The 16,368-nt window shown below is 42.1% G+C and overlaps 1 protein-coding gene across 8 annotated transcripts in view; it reads right to left on the bottom strand.

Moving 5' to 3' along the window:
• KDM6A (lysine demethylase 6A) overlaps positions 1-16,368 on the bottom strand; it is a 255,888-nt gene that overhangs the window by 110,233 nt on the left and 129,287 nt on the right. For all 8 annotated transcript variants that reach the window (XM_053304859.1, XM_053304862.1, XM_053304861.1 and 5 more), the window contains 2 exons: positions 15,194-15,228; positions 1,135-1,228 (listed from right to left, as the gene is read on the bottom strand). In XM_053304859.1, coding sequence (XP_053160834.1) covers positions 1,135-1,228; positions 15,194-15,228 — 129 coding nt within the window. The remainder of the gene's footprint in view (positions 1-1,134; positions 1,229-15,193; positions 15,229-16,368) is intronic.

Genomic DNA, 16,368 nt, shown 5'->3' on the forward strand with positions numbered 1-16,368 from the left:
GCCAACCCCAATTGGTAGACCAGCTCTTGCTGGAAAAATGGTGCTCAAAACACTCAAAACGTCTCAAGTGTTTTGTGAAAAAGCAGGCTTGGCCACTGTTTTGACAAATTGATTCAGGGATTTTGCATTTCATTTTGACCTTGAAACACAAAATCCATTTTGTGCAACCTTTACAATATACCATAAACTAACATGTGAACAAACAGCAACTATTTCAGTAGAAAATTTACACAACCTGTTATCAAGGCAGTAAAAATGTCAAATATGCACAAGATCTGAACCCTTTCCCATAAAGAAGCTTTTTTCATTATTAGTAGACTTAGACCAAGTCTCTGTAGGACAGTGTATTAAGCCAACATGAGGGAAGATTTATTTATTTTTTAAAGGCACTGTTAAAAGATGTACCTGTAGAACTTTAGGTTGCTAATAACTAGAACCTAGTTGCTTCACTATCTTGTGGACCTGCATCTATCTAGAATGACCACTGCATAAGGTCTTGGCAACACCAGAAGACAGTGGAAAACAATCTCCACCCCATTCTATATGTATCGTCAGCAACATAGCCTCTGCAGCTGGACACAGCTGTACTGAACCAAAGACTTTGCAATCTTGACAAAAAGACAGAAAAGCCAACATTCCACCATCTATTGTGTCAACAAATTGCTTTTAATTCCAATTCAGTAATGAGCTAATGGCATCATATGCAGGGTGACATCTACCTCCAAGGCAATGCTGATTTATTTGAGTTACTTTGGGGGAGATTTACTGTATTTTAGATACTGCTATGTTTTGGAGGCCTGAGGCCTGGGACAGGGCAAGAGAAAAATGTAATAGCAGTCACAACAAACTAAAGATAAGGTAAAATAATTTGATCCATGTACTTAACTTTGAAAGTGTCACAGAAAAAAAGAGATAATGAAGCCAGAGGAAAAACATACAAGGAAGATCATACTGCAAAGTTATGTTTGCATCTCTACTTCTAAAGGCTACTTTGAGTGCGGAAGAGAGATATTCCCAGAGGAAGGTGATAGCTGGAGAGGGTGGAGAACTGAATGTATTGCAATGCCTTGACAAAGCAGTTGTAGAAAAATATGCCCAACACATCTTGTTTCCTCCTACTAGTATTTGACATACCTAACTGTTGTAACACAGTTGCTTTCACTTGTGCAGGAAGATTTTCGGTCTGCAAAAGTTGTTCATATTCCTTCTTTGCCAAGTGATATTTTCTCTAAAAAAGAGCAACACATTTATAGAAGTTAGAACTATTACTAATGAATTGGATTGCGATACTGTGGTTAGAAACAAAAACATATGCACGTTAATGACTGCTGGTACACTGCATTAGAATATTGTTGCACTAATAAAATAAGGCATCAATGCAATAGCTAATTCAGACTTTATAGAAAAAATGACAGATATATTTAATCTAGGAAGTGGTTGATCAGTCATCCCTTTTTGATTTTGCTGGGTATGACCCTTAAAAAAATTCTGTTATACTCAGGATTTTCTAGTGTGCTACTAATAGGAGGAAGCTCCTTATGTCGAATCAGGCCCTCCCGCTCAGTTTTTAATCTGACTGGCAGTTCTGCAGAGTTTCAGACATGAGTCCTTTCCAGCCCTACTCTACCTGGAGATTATTTATTTGTACACTTATACTGCCTTTCATTGCTCAAGGCAGTTTACTGCATATTTAAAATATAGACCAAAAACATAGCATTTCAAAACATGTAAACAAAATATCTTTACAACTCCACAAGCAGCATAGAAAGCCATAAAGCAAGATTTTCTTCATTCCCCAATGACATGCCTTAATTAGTCTTCAGATGCCTAAGGAAGGCCAGGAGGAAAGAGAAGAAACTCATCTTCCCAGGCAGGGAATTCCATAACCTAGGGATAAAGCTCTGTCCTGGGTACATGAGAATCAGGCCTCCAAAGGTGTTGGACATAGAGCAAAGCTCCTTGGAAGATGGGTGGGTGTCTTGTTGGTTAGGTAGAAACATAGGAACATAGAAAGCTGTCTTATACCAAGTCAGACCATTGGTCCATCTAGTTCAATATCATCTATACCAACAGGCAGCAGCTTCTCCAAAGTTTCAGGTAGGAGTCTTTCTCAGCCCTACCTAGAGATGAACCTGGGGCCTTCTGTACATAAAGTAGCAGCTCTATCACTGAGTTATGGCTCCATCTCCAAAGCTGGCATACAGAGATCTTCCATCCAGGTACTGGCCATACCAAAACCTGCTTAGCTTCAGCAAAGTGTCTATATTGTATGTCCTTAGACCATGCTCTGGAATCTCTTGAGAATAGGCAGCCCTCCCAAGTTATTTAAAAGATAACCAGCACATTGAATTGGACCTGGAAACCAATCGGCAGCCAGTGCAGTTCTTTTTAAATCTGAGAATAGGATTCTTGCAGGTAGCCCCTGAAAGCAGCCTGGCTGCTGCATCTGCACTAACTGAAGATTACGAATACTCTTCAAAAGGGACACAAATGTACAGTGCGTGTCACCAAAACTTTGATGTGGCTAAGGCATGAATGAGGGTAGCCAGATCCAACTTCTCAAGGAAAGGTCACCACCGAGGAGCTTGTCAGCATCTTCAGGCTGAACAAGCTGAAACATATATAATATACCTGGACCATAACATGAGGCAAATTACTCCATACCTCAATTAACCTGGAGTCCAAATCAGAGCAGATATGAGTTATTTTCTCCACAAAGTGACAAGCAAGCAAGGCACAACAGGCTAGTGAGAATTCCTCCCTGACCTCCCAAGGGGCAGCATATAACAATCATCTAGCCACTTCTGGCTTGCACTGAGTGAATGCAATGACAACAGAAAAGTAACTTTTCTTCACTTTCATCACCACCACAGAGTAGTCCCTTTATCGGCTGTATTCTGTGCTCAGCTGAACTTATTACACGTTTTCCTCCAATGTCTCTCTAGCTGTTATACAATATGCTTCAGCGTCCTAAGCTCTGAAGTATAACACAGAGCTGACCAGACTCCACAAAGCTGGAGATGTTGCTTTAGAGTGATTGTGTCAACCACCCAGGCAGTCTCTTAATACAAGAGGCCCACCAGAGCATCAACAGAATGGTCAGTCCTGGCTCTGGGAAAGCATGTCCTGCAACTGAGGCATGTCCTGCAACTGAGAAGAACCATAAGTCTGTGTGGGCTTAATGGGTCCTCCACCACTGCAGAGACCAAAAGACATTTTAAAAAACCACCTAAATCCTTATCTGACAATGACAGCGGACTTACAGCAAACTCCTACACCCTCAGATCACATTCATCCTGCCCCACAAAAAACAGATCCAAAGGGTGACCAACCATATGGTTATGACCTGATACTAATTTGGGGAGGCCCATAGTTGTTATAGTGGCCATAAAATCTTAAGTTACGTCTGCCAGAGGCATGGACATTCAACTTTCAATACAATGCACCTGGGGGGATCCCAGTGCCATCCCCAAGATCACTCTACTAGCTCAGGTAGGAGAGAGATGGGCAGTGGACTGGATGTACACCAGCCAAATTCCTGTCCTGAAGACCCATTTAGGCAGAAGCACTTGAAATTCTTGAGTGGCCTGACAGGGCATCTGAGTAGGGAGATAGCCTCAAGGTAGATCCCTGCAATTCTGTCTTCTCAACCCCCACGGTGAGGCTGCCACGGGATCAGGAAACCCGGCAGATAAAGCTCCTAGGGGGTTTACACCCCCATCCTAACCAGCTCTCTGTCATGTGTTACCAGGTCAGCATGCTCATCGAGGATGAGATCCTGGTCAATGTCTTCCTGAGTGACTTGGCACTCAGCAGCAAGAACTTTACATCTAGGAAGATCCCATGGCAAAATTACCCAGAGACCTGGATTGAGCAAGAACCTGAAGGAGGAATTAGTACACACTTCTGCTAGTAAGTTCAGGAGAGTCAATTGAGGACTTAGCTTAACTTTGCCCTCACTCTACAGTGTTTTGACCAAATAGCCAGTTTTACCTATACCCCTACCTGAAGAATTAATGAAACCAGAAGGATGGCAAATTTCACACCATTCGAAGGCTCACTTTTGAGTATGTCTGCTAAGCTTAAGGCTGAATTCCCAACCAGACTGGTGTTTGTATTGTGGCTTGATACTGGGGGTGAAAGACCACTGGTAAGCCACAAGCTTGATCCACGACTCCAGTTCTGTGACCTTTACTCCTACTTTATGCTTAACTACCTTGCCTTTGCAACTGGTTCAAAGTCAGTACTCAAATTATAGAGATTGGATTGGATTATTCTACCTGCCAATTAAAGAACATGGATATTTATCTTCCATGACTTGACACTCACCAGCAAGACCGTTATACCTAGGAGGACTCCATGCCAGAATTACCCAGAGACCTGGATTGCGGGAAGAGTCTGAAGGAGGAACTGTCTGCAAGTGACACTATCTCCTTCCTCATTCCAGGAATGACCTGCCCACCCACCCCACACTGTATCTCCCTCTACCCACATCATAATTCATAAGTGTCCGCAGGTGTCTTTCCCTTTCACATAATCCCCTGATCACAATCCCTCCAAACATTACAGGGGATTCCACTCTTTATTATACTCAACTACCTTCAATCTGCCTCCCCAAATCCTGCTGGAACAAAGGATTCAAAAACTTTTCTACATTCTCTCTCACAGGCAACACCCTCCTTGCCCCCACCCCACCAGTCAACAAGGCAGAGCTGCTTTCACCAGCCCTGCAAACTCCACTTACAGGCTTGACTCAAAATGATACTGGTGCATCTCCCACCCCATATGCTGCCACCATCTGCTCTCACTAAGTGTGGCAGTCACAGCTAACAGATAAGTCTAACACTAATCTTGCCCTAAGCTACCACATCTCTCTTCTCACTAGAGACCCAAGCCAAGAATAAAGAGTTTAGGCCCTCACTCAAGACCATCCACAAGGGCAAGTAGCCACTCACAGAACTCACAGAAACATTTCCCTCTCCCAGTGGAAAACATTTCCCTCTCCCAGTGGCAAGCAGTAACCACTGATTCTACAAGTCACATCTACTAGAGTTTCTGAACTCCAGGAAATAAATGTAAATTGCTTGGTTTTGTTTTGCTCAAATGGCTAATAGGTTAGATCTTTTTATTTGAATTGAGATGCTGCTGGAGATAAAGATGGAGAGTACACATATCTGTTGGGGCTGGGGGTCCAGTGTAATTAAGTATATGGAGGCAGTGTTCCCTCTAACAGGGATTCCCAGATTTTGTTGACTACAACTCCCACAATCTCCAACCAAGGGCTACTGCAGCTGGGGATGCTGGGAGTTGTAGTGAATAGTATCTGGGAATCCCTGTTAGAGGGAACACTGTATGGAGATCTCCCGTGACTTGTCCCATTCAAATGTCTCCGCTAATGCTTGGCTGACACTTAGATAGTGACCATTTGCCCCTAACGTTGCCTTTAAAGTCTACAGAACAGCAACTGAGATACAGAAGAAGAAGAAATGCTTCCAAAGTTGCTTAATTGGCAAGTTGTAAAACTGAATATAATTATCTGTTGTGCCATATGTAACTGGCTGAACTGACTTGCTCTGGTCCTCTTCAGCAACTTTCATCAATAGCTCCTCTCCATTTTAGAGTCCTATGTTGAAACCACCATCAGTAGTATCATTTTGGGAAAAAGACTGTAGCTCAGTCGTAAAGCACATGGTCTGCATTGAAAAGGTCTAATTCCTGGCACCTCTGCCAAAGTGACATGAGAGTATGTGAAAAGTGAGGCAATGTGTGAACATCTGCCTGGGGGAGGGTTGTGACAGCTCGTATCCCAGGGTGGGGGAAAAGGAAACTTGATTCTTGGACTAGTATATAGAAAAGGGGTAAAGTCATCATTTCCAGGAGGAATACTGGGGTAATGAGAGTACAAATCTATGTTGTTAGGGCCTATTTTGGCATTCAGGTCTCCAGTAAAATAAATGAGGCCTCTGGAAACTGTAAAATTAGATTAATTTACAAATTTAGACCAAAACCACTAATCCTAGATTGAAGCTGCTCTGGCAGGAATTCTATATTAACAATAAATATGCTATTGTATTTGAACTTAAAATGGCTATGGAAATCTGTTCATAAGGATGACATCTTATAACTGAGACCAATTTGGTTGACACAAGGAGGCCTAGACCTCCACTTCTTTGAAGACTATCCAGCAATATTCCAGGAGAGAACGATAATATAAGGATTTACACTTAGGAATACTGTCAATCCATCATTAATGGGTGGATCTCAGAGGTATAGGGATTGTCTATTGTAAGTCCATCCAATCTAGGTGGCACTATTTCCCCCAGAGCATTATGCTCCTTATTGAGTTTAGGAGAATTTATTTGCATTCCAGACTGACAAAGCTGAAAACCTAATTCCTTGGGGTCCAAATATCTTCTGACAAGCCAGTCATCTGGGGTCTGTTAGTCTACTATATGACAGAGATGTTATAACAGTACTCAATGCATCCCAGCTGCAAACGGTCTTGGATGATATGGATTCTCTAGACCCATTTCAATCTGGCTTATGCCCTGGATATAGGACTGGAACTGCCTTGGTCACTCTAGCAGATGACCTATGTCGGGAGCTAGACTGGGGGAGTGTGTCCTTGTTGGTTCTGCTGGACCTCTCAGCGGCATTTAATAGCACAGTATCCTTCTGGACCGCCTCTCAAGTATAGGGATTCGAGGTACTGCTTTGGAGTGGCTTTTTTCCTTTCTCAGGGGGAGGGTCCAGAAGGTAGTGCTGGGGGACTACTGCTTGGCTCCCTGACCTGGGGTCCCACAGGGTTCAGTTTTTACCCCATACTGTTTAACATCTAAATAAAACTGCTGGGAGATATCATCCAGGGACATGGACTGAGTCAGCAATATGCAGATAACACTCAGCTCTATGTCACCAGGCAGTGGATGACCTGAATTGGGGGCTGGAGGCCGTGATGGGTTGGATGTGGGCTAATAAACTGAAATTGAATATGGACAAGACGGACATAATATTTGTCAGTAGAAGAGCCGATAGGGGGTTGAGGAGATTCTACTGGCTCTAGATGGGGTTGCATTCCCCTTGAAAGAGCAAGTATGCCAGCTTGGGGGTATTGCTGGACACAGCTCTGCTTTTGTAAGTTAAAGTGTAGGCAGTTGCCAGGTGTGCCCTTGCATGGCTTTGGCTAGTGCGCCAGCTGCGTCGCTTTCTCGAGAAAGCAGATGTGGCCACAATTACCCATGCCTTAGTCACTTCATGGCTGGATTGCTCTAACACACTCTTCAAGGGGCTGCCCCTGAAGAATATTCAGAAACTGTAGCTAGTGCAAAATGTAGCAGCTAGGATTTTATCAAGCTGCCCGCTGGGATCACATCACACCCATTTTGAAAGAGCTGCTCTAGCTGCCAATTTGTTTCCAGGTCCAATTCAAGGTGTTAGTTTTGACCTTTAAAGCCATGAACGGTTGGGTCCTGGATACGGTATACCTGAATAATTGTTTGGGACCCACCTGCTCCCAAGGGTTGCTATCTGCTTGAGGTAATCATCTGAGGAGCGGGGTTCTGCTCTGCTTGCTGACAATGGGGGGCTTTTATATGATTGTTTCTATTGCTGCTGCTTTGTATCATTTATGGTTATATTGTGCTTGGTTTTTTAATCTTGTAATCAGATCTGTATTTTTATATTCTATCTTAATATTTTAATTGTGTGATTTTTATGGTCTTGTTTTAATGTTTGTATGAAACACCTTGAAATTTTTAATGAAAGGCAGTAGGGAAATTTAACCATCAATGGCCTCCGAAGAGTCATGCCTTATCTGATCCAGTTCATATCTAGGGGCCTCTATAGACCAAGATGGTTGTGGCTCTATTAACAGTCTCCTAGGTGATTTTATTACACTCTGTCAATTGCTGGCCACAAAAAGATTCTACTTGGATTTCAATGTTTCAATGTGGATTATGTCTACATTCAATGGATACTGATGGCCTAAATCAACATACCTTGGTTTTAAATTTCAGATTTACAGAATCCAAACTAGAATTCTGCCTACTTACATCTGAAGTTGGAGAACTTTCCAGCTCACTGGTACTTTTGTGTTAATGGAGAACATTCTATATCAGAAGCCATTAAGATTTTCTTAGCAAAAGCAATATCTCAGTTGCTGTTTGGAGAACTTTGTGTTTATCTCAACTACAGTTGCTTTAAGGTAGTCCAATCTAAATTTTTGAGGGTAATTTTTTCAGTGCCACATTTAATCTCCAATGCATTTTAAAGTTTAGAATCCCAATTAAGACTCGAGCTTGGCTATATATTTTTGGTTTTTGGCTTAAGAACAGGAAAGGACAGAGTAAATTTCAGATTTATGGCATCCAAATTAGAATCCTGCCTACTTAAATCTGAAGTTGTGGGCCTTCAGGAGAGCCTTAAAGACTCATCTTTTAAGCCTGGCTTTTAATGATATCTAGTTTTAATATTAATCTGGTTTAAAAAATTTTTTGGTGTAAATGTTTTATTATGTATTTTTTATTTTAATGTTAACTGCCCTGAGCCACTTTAGGAAGGGTAGTATATCCATCCATCCATCCATCCATCCATCCATCCATCCATCCATCCATCCATCCATCCATCCAATAAAAGAGGCTTTGACTTTGCCAGCTTCTCTCTCCTGCCTGGATTGAGAAATTGATTGCAGCCTCCCACCCCTCTGACTCTGCTCTTGCTCTGCTGCCTTGTTAGATTTGTGGTCTTCCCTTCCTGACAGCCTGATAAACACCACCTGTGGGCACTAATTAAATCAACCCTGCCTCAGAGTCTCTCGTAAGTGGACACACTGGGTTTCTGGGGCTTATAAGAAAGGAAGCTGCACCACAGGCATGGCACGCAGCCGGCCTGTAGGCGACCGCCAAAGCCATCTGCCAAATGGGTGCCAGGCCTTCAGTGTTGGACTGAGTGTAGGGGCAGAGTATATTCTTTTATGGCTGTTTTAGAAGCTGAAGCTGTTATCTAGATAGCTTCTGATGCTGAGTCTTGGGTGAAGTTAGTCTATAATGTGTCTAGGCTTGTCTAGATAGGGAGGTATCCAGCAGTGGTGGTGAATAGAAGAAGTAACGCTGGCAGGTGAGCAGGCTGTTACAGGTGAAAGGAAATCAGAAATCTAATAGCTGTTTCCCTTTCCAGCTGTCCTGCCAGCTCTTTGACCTTGGGGAGCAGTACCAACAACCCACAAAGTCTCACCTTGCTCCTTTGTAATGCCAGGTCAGTCCAAAATAAATCTGAAATAATCCATGATCTGATTATGGATGAAGGGCTGCCCTGGTATATATCACTGAGATTTGGCTGGGGAAGGCTGGTGGCTCAGTCTGGTCCCAGCTTCTCCCTCCAGGGTACACTGTTGAGGAGCAGGTGAGAGGACATGGTTCTATAAATGGAGTGGCTGTGATCTATAAGAATAATATCTCCCTTACCAGGATCCCTGTTGAAGTGTCTATTCATATCAGATGTGTGTACTTAACGCTGGGGACCAGAGATGGATTGGAACTTCTGTTGGTGTTCCAGATCACCCCGCTGCCCAAAAAAGTTCCTACTGAGCTGACAGAGGTCTCAAGATTGGCAGTGTCTCCCAGGCTTATGGTGGTGGGGGACTCCATTTCAGAAGTAATCTGTCCAGGGCGGCTCAGGAGTTCATAACGGCCATGACAGCTATGGGCCCTCCCAAGTGGTCTTGGGAACTACATATTTCACATTGCACACTTGATCTGTTTTTTTTTCTCTGATCAGGGTGGTGTTCCGTGGTGGGGGCTCCTGTAATTTCCCTTTTGTCATGGACAGACCACTGTCTGGTTAAGGTTGGACTCACAATCATGTCCCACCTCTGCAGGGGTGAAGGGCCTAATAGGATGGTCCACCCAAGAAGGTTATTGGATCCAACAGGATTCCGAGAAGCCTTGGAAGGATTCAGTGTTGGCTCTGACAGTGATCCTGTTGATGCCCAACAGTGATCCTGTTGATGCCCAGGTGGAGAACAGAAACAGCAAACTCACCAGGGCAGTAGACAAGATTGCACCTAAGCATCCTCTCTGACCTGCTTCAAAACTGGCCCCAAGGTATATGAAAGAACTTAAAGAGCTGAAGCAGCAAGGTAGATGACTGGAGCACAAGTGGAGAAAGACTCAACCCAAATCAGACAGATTACAACATAGAGCACATTTGAAAGCCTATGCTCAAGCAATACGTGCAGTAAAGAAGCGATTCTTTTCTGTCCATATTGACTCTGCAGACTCATATCTAGCAAAGTTGTTCGGGGTTTTGAGAGGGCTAGTATATGCCCCTCCTCCCATGAAACAGAACGTGAAACCCTTAATTACATGTTGTGACGTTTTTAATTCTTGATGTTGCAGACAAGCTACTTGGAATGGTGTGGCCTACCACCTGTTCTCTTGACCAACATGGCTTATACTATCTAGCAGTGGAGTAGTTTTAGAAGGCCTGGTAGATATTATAAATGCTTCTCTGAGGGAGGGCAGGATGCCTTCCTGTCTTAAGGAGGCAATTATTAGACCACTTCTGAAGAAGCTTGCATTGGATCCCTCAGAGTTAAGCAACTATAGGCCTGTCTCCTATTTCAAACTGGTTTTCGGGCAGGCTATGAGGTGGAGACTGACTTGGTTGGCCTGATGGATTATCTCCAGTGGGTAATTGATCACGTGAGTGTGACTCTGTTGATCCTTTTGGATCTCTTGGCAGCTTTCAATACTATTGACCATAGTATCCTTCTGGACAGTCTGAGAGGATGGTGGGTGGTTGGCACTGCTCTGCAGAGCTTCCGCTCCTACCCCTTGGGCAGATTCCAGAGGGTGTCACTTGGAGACTGTAGTGCTTCAAAATGTGAACTTTTATATGGTATCCTCCAGGGCTTCATACTGTCTCCAATGCTTTTTAACATCTACATGAAACCTGGGAGAGATCATCAAGATATCTGGTGCATTTTGGGAGAGATCATCAAGAGATTTGATGCAGGATGTTATCAATATGGCGAAGACACCCAAATCTATTTCTTCATGTCATCATCAGAAGAAGGCGGCGGCAAAACCTCCCTAAATGCCTGCCTGGAGGCAGTGATGGGCTGGATGAGGTAACAAAACAGACTGAATCCAAATACGATGGAGGTACTTATTGTGCAGGGTCAGAACTCGGGGGACAATTTTTATCTGCTGGTTCGGGATGGGGTTACACTTCCCTAGAAGGAACAGTTAAGCAGTCTGGGAGTGCTTCTGAATCCAAACCTTTTGCTAGTGTCTTGGGTTTAGGCGGTAGCCAGAGGTGATTTCTATCAGCTTTGGCTGATACGCCAGCTGCATTTGTTCCATAAAATAAACAAGCTCAAAACAGTGTACATATGCTGGAAACCTCCAGACTTGCCTACTGCAACGCGTTTTATGTGGGCCATTGTATGTAGTGCGGAAACTGCAGTTGGTACAGAATGCGGCAACCAGATTGGTCTCTGGGTCATCTTGGAGAGACCATATTACTCCTATATTTAAAAAAACAACACTGGCTACCAATAAAATTTCTGGACAAAATACAAGGTGCTGGTTATAACCTATAACGCCCTAAACAGCTTAGGCCCTGGGTATTTAAGAGGACATTGCCTTCATTGTGAGCACCATCGCCCATTGAGATCATCCAGAGAGGTTTATCTACAGTTGCCACCAGCTTGTCTGGTGGCATCTACGCGCTTCTGTTTCTACCCCGAGACTCTGGAATGCACTCCCTGCTATAAGAAGAGTTTCCTCATCTCTGACAACTTTTAAGACAACACATTTTTCATCCAAGCTTTTTAACTAGATTTGTGGTTTTAAATTGTTTTAAGGTTTTCATTTCTGTTTTAATTTGTTTTATGTTGTTGTAAACCACCCAGTGACACAAGTTTGGGGCAGTGTACAAATATGAAAAACAGAGAGATAGATAGTTTTTGCTCCTGCTTGGTTTGGCTCCATTAACAATCATAGATTCATTTCAAACTTTCTGGATGTCTTTGCAGGAAAAACTATCAATTTATGGGTGCTCTTCCCAATATTTAATATCCCTGGGAGATCAGAAAACTATTCAACAGCTTGTATGGGATATTGAGTTACAAAGGGATTTGAATTTGGTCCCAACGCATAATGCCTTTGAGAGTTCTATACATAGGCTTACTCCAACTGGGTCTCTCTCTCTAATCTTACAGTTTTGAACCATCAAAAAGCATTTACCCTGGTGCATTATAATGTGCTTCCCTCAGCTTTGCTTGAGGGAAGTTTTTGGAAGATTCCTTATAATGGGTGTACTTGTCCTTGAGATTTTGGTATGATGGAAACAATGGTACATATACTTTTGTACTGTTATTATTGTAATATTTGTCTTATTTTTATCATGCCTATTGTAACTAAATATCTAGGTAGATCAGAGGAGTTTTATTTTGGTTTTGTTATTATTAGATTGGGATTCTCCCACCACTGATAAACTTACTAAATTTATGATTAATGATATTACATCTGATGCAAGATGATTAAACTGAGTACTACCTGAACTACTGTTAATGTATTTTATACTTAGTAGGTCTGTCTGCTTTTGTGTTTTATTCATGTACTTACTTTGCTCGTCTATTGACCATATTAAAGTTTGATTGATTCTGTAGACAAATATTAATTAACTCTTCTACAGACCATATAGAGACCAATGGAGAAAAGTATGGCAAGACCCTCCCATGGAAGCTAGGTTTTAAAGAGGCTGTACTACTGCAGATACTCTCCATATTACAATATTTGCCGTTTGAGATCACGCATATAAGTATGGCAAAATAAAGTAATATATCTTATATATTTGAGAGAACGTCTTCTTCACTATGAGCCCCACCATCCATTGAGATCATCAGGAGAGGTTCATCTGCAGTTGCCACCAGCTCGTCTGGGGGCTACCTGGGGACGGGCCTTCTCCATTGCTGCCCAGAAGCTTTGGAATGCACTCCCTGCTGAAATAAGAGCCTCCCCATCTCTTACAACTTTAAAAAAGGCAATCAAGATACATTTGCCCAGGCTTTTAATTAGATACTGTTTTAATAATTTGAGGTTTTATATTGTTTTAACGTTGTTTTAAATCCTAAATTATTGTAATATTTAAACCTTTTTATTTGTTGTTGTATTGTTTTGTTGAAAACTGCCCAGAGACTTGTGTTTTGGGTGGTATACAAATATGTTAAATAGATAGATAATTTCCGAAAGAGCTGGAAATGTTATTATCCTTATGGACAGATACTAGAAGCACCTATGGGCAAGTGGGAGGAACCAGATGATGCAAAGTGACCTGCAGATTTGTCAATGTTAAAAAAAAAACTGAAGAAAAAATGTATGGAGCCCGCCCCCAAAATTGCCCCATATTAGTCAATGAGATGGAATGTTCATGGGCAGAGTACAGTTGACAGACAATCAGGCAGGCAGAGCTAATGCAACTCTGTGGCATGGGGTGAGGGGAGGAGGGCTTGACAAAAAGATCAGGCAATTTCTCAATACGCTGATGACACTCAATGATACTCCCTCAAGACATTCACAGTCCCTTCTGCTTCTAAGGGGGAAAGGTGTGTAAAATTCTGCTTTCACCAGCCATTTCAGAACTTTGTGTTTCTTAAGGAGAAGGGATTTGAAAAGGAGCTGGGACTGAACACCTCCATTCACAAACACACCCAGAAAACAGAAAAAAATAAGAACTGCATACAAAATAGCATCCAAGTTACAGCAGGCTCTCCTGTCTTTGTGCTTAGCTTTTGTTTTTTTCACCACGCTCAGCCACAGATTCAGATAACACATCCATACCACGAATATTCCTGCAACATTTTGTTGCAGGTCCACACTTGTTCATAATTATTTGCTCAATATGGAGGTGAGGGGTTTGCAAATCATCACAAATATGGAGATCCAAGAAATGCCATCCTGTAATCTCATCAGTATAATCTTCCAAACTAGGAGGATGGCACAAAACTGACAAATGAGGAGACAGATACCACCAATTCTGTCCACAACCAACTGCAAAGGTCAAGCCCCAATGAATGCAAGATTTCTAACATAGGAATTAATCACCAGTATACAAAAGTTTTCATAACTCTATCATATCTGAAACTTCACTACACTATCTGCAATAGGTTCATGAGAAGTGATGTACAGAATCTATGTACGGTACTCTACACATGACCTGCATTGTTTATTTCACATTAAAAAATTAAGCTCAAAATGATTTTTAAGGAATCCCTTAAATATTTAGTATGGTTGGGGTGTGTGTGTGTGCGCGCCTGTGTGTGTGTGTAAGCCATCTTTTAAAATTCATGTGTTAGCCGTGATGTTGGGGATTGAACTTAGCATAGTCTGCATGCAAAGCTTGTGCTCTGCAACAGAGTAAAAGCCCCTCTCCATGAGATTCCAGAAAAAGGGGGTGGAGGAAGAGAGAGGGGAAAAAACATTGTAGAAAGAAGATAGCTGTTAAATCTGCCCTCACCCCATGAAAGAGGCATACACTCGAAATAGTTTGAGAGGGGGCAGGGGGGAGAGAGGTCCATACTGTGCTTCCTAGTTCCATCAATATACATTCTTTAAGCCCAATGCATTTCTGAGCACAATTCAAAATGCTGATTACTAACTTTAGAGTCCTATATGACCTGCAATATTTAAGAGACTGCCTCCCCTCATATGAGTCAGTCCACCTATTAGATATCAGAGACCCTTCTTTGTGTCATGCTGCCAACTGAAATACTGCTGGCAGTGACTTGTGACACAGTCTTTCTGAAAGCAGCACCTAGTCTGTGAAACTCTATTTGTCCGATTTTTGCTGGAACTGTTATTGTTTCCCCCATTACTGTTTAAGTGCCATTTCCTCCCTTGTTAAGATATCCTTCTCCTTTCCAAAGTGATCCAGAGTGAATATGGTGTCATAATGTTACATAATCAAGCAGATTTGCCTACATGCTGATGTTACTGAGGGTAAATAAACCCCACTCACAGAAAAGGCAATGCTTCTGGTGGAAGTAAAATTACCAGTCTATTTCAAAAATCACAGAAGTCATGATCAGTCTTAACAATGCCATAAATATCACTCAAACCCACCTCCTTTCAGCTCAATTCTATTTCCTATATAGTATCACTATACTGAATAACCAAAAAGTATATCTTACCTGGGTTTCATATAAATGGGCAACGTGAAACCGAACTGTAAAAGCAAAGTAAAGATATTAAGAATATTAAGAATAAAACATGAAAGAGAAATAAGTACTGAGGTGTGTGACTGTATGCACACATCCACCCACCTGTAAATGCATGTGTTTGTGGATGACTGGTATGCTAAACCAGGGGAGAGGGCTGAGTAGAAGAGGATCTTTATAGACACTAAACATTCCAGCTACTTTCGCAGAAAAAGACAAAGATGTCAACGTTGTAAACCACCCAGAGACGTGAGTTTTGGGCGGTATAGAAGTTTGTTAAGTAATTAAATAAGTAAGTAAGTAAATAAAGTGACCTCAGTCCCATCCCCCACAACCAAAGTGGACTGCATGTGTGCACGCATGCTGCCCTTATGACACCAGAGAACATCTCCAGCAGAGGGGCAGCATGTGTGTTTTAAGCCTTAACCTTCTGGGATAGGGAATTTTGTTCTCTGGGTAAGAAGCAAGTGAATTGCTTCCCCTCAGCTTAATATGCAACTTAAAAGTTTGGTTGGGCCTTAAAAGATGCATGCCTTATGGTACATCCCCCGAATCCAATATTGGTGCCTCTCCCTCACCCCAGCCAAATATTTCAGGGACAGAACAGGACTGAATGATACCTGTAAACTGGTGTAATACTTGGGCACACAACTCTTGGTCTGCCACTTACACTATAAGCACAGAATGTTAAAGACAGTGTTGGGAAAGTGGGGAAGAATTGATCCAATTCGCTACATTTTCCCCCTCCCACAGTTTTCAATTACCCTTTTTCTTTGCTAGAAAATTAGTGGTATACACTTCAGTTAGTAAGTTCAAGGAGATTCAATTGAGGACTTAGCATAACTTTGCCCTCACTCTACAGTGTTTTGACTAAATAGTCAGTTTTACCTATACCCCTACCTGAAGTAATAATGAAACCATAAGGATGGCAAATTTCACACCATTCAAATTTCACTTTTGAGTATGTCTGCTAAGCTAGTAACCGATTTGGATGGACTTATATTTATGAAGTTATTGAAAAAATAAATAGTCTTGATTTAAGTCAGTGATCTAGCACCTGAAAACCAAAAGCATACAAAACAACATAAGTCAAAAGAGACAAACCCTTTTCCTGAAAAGTGCCACTAAAACTTTGTGGAGAAGAAAAC

Source organism: Hemicordylus capensis, chromosome 3 (assembly GCF_027244095.1).
Source record: "Hemicordylus capensis ecotype Gifberg chromosome 3, rHemCap1.1.pri, whole genome shotgun sequence".
NCBI lineage: Eukaryota > Metazoa > Chordata > Lepidosauria > Squamata > Cordylidae > Hemicordylus > Hemicordylus capensis.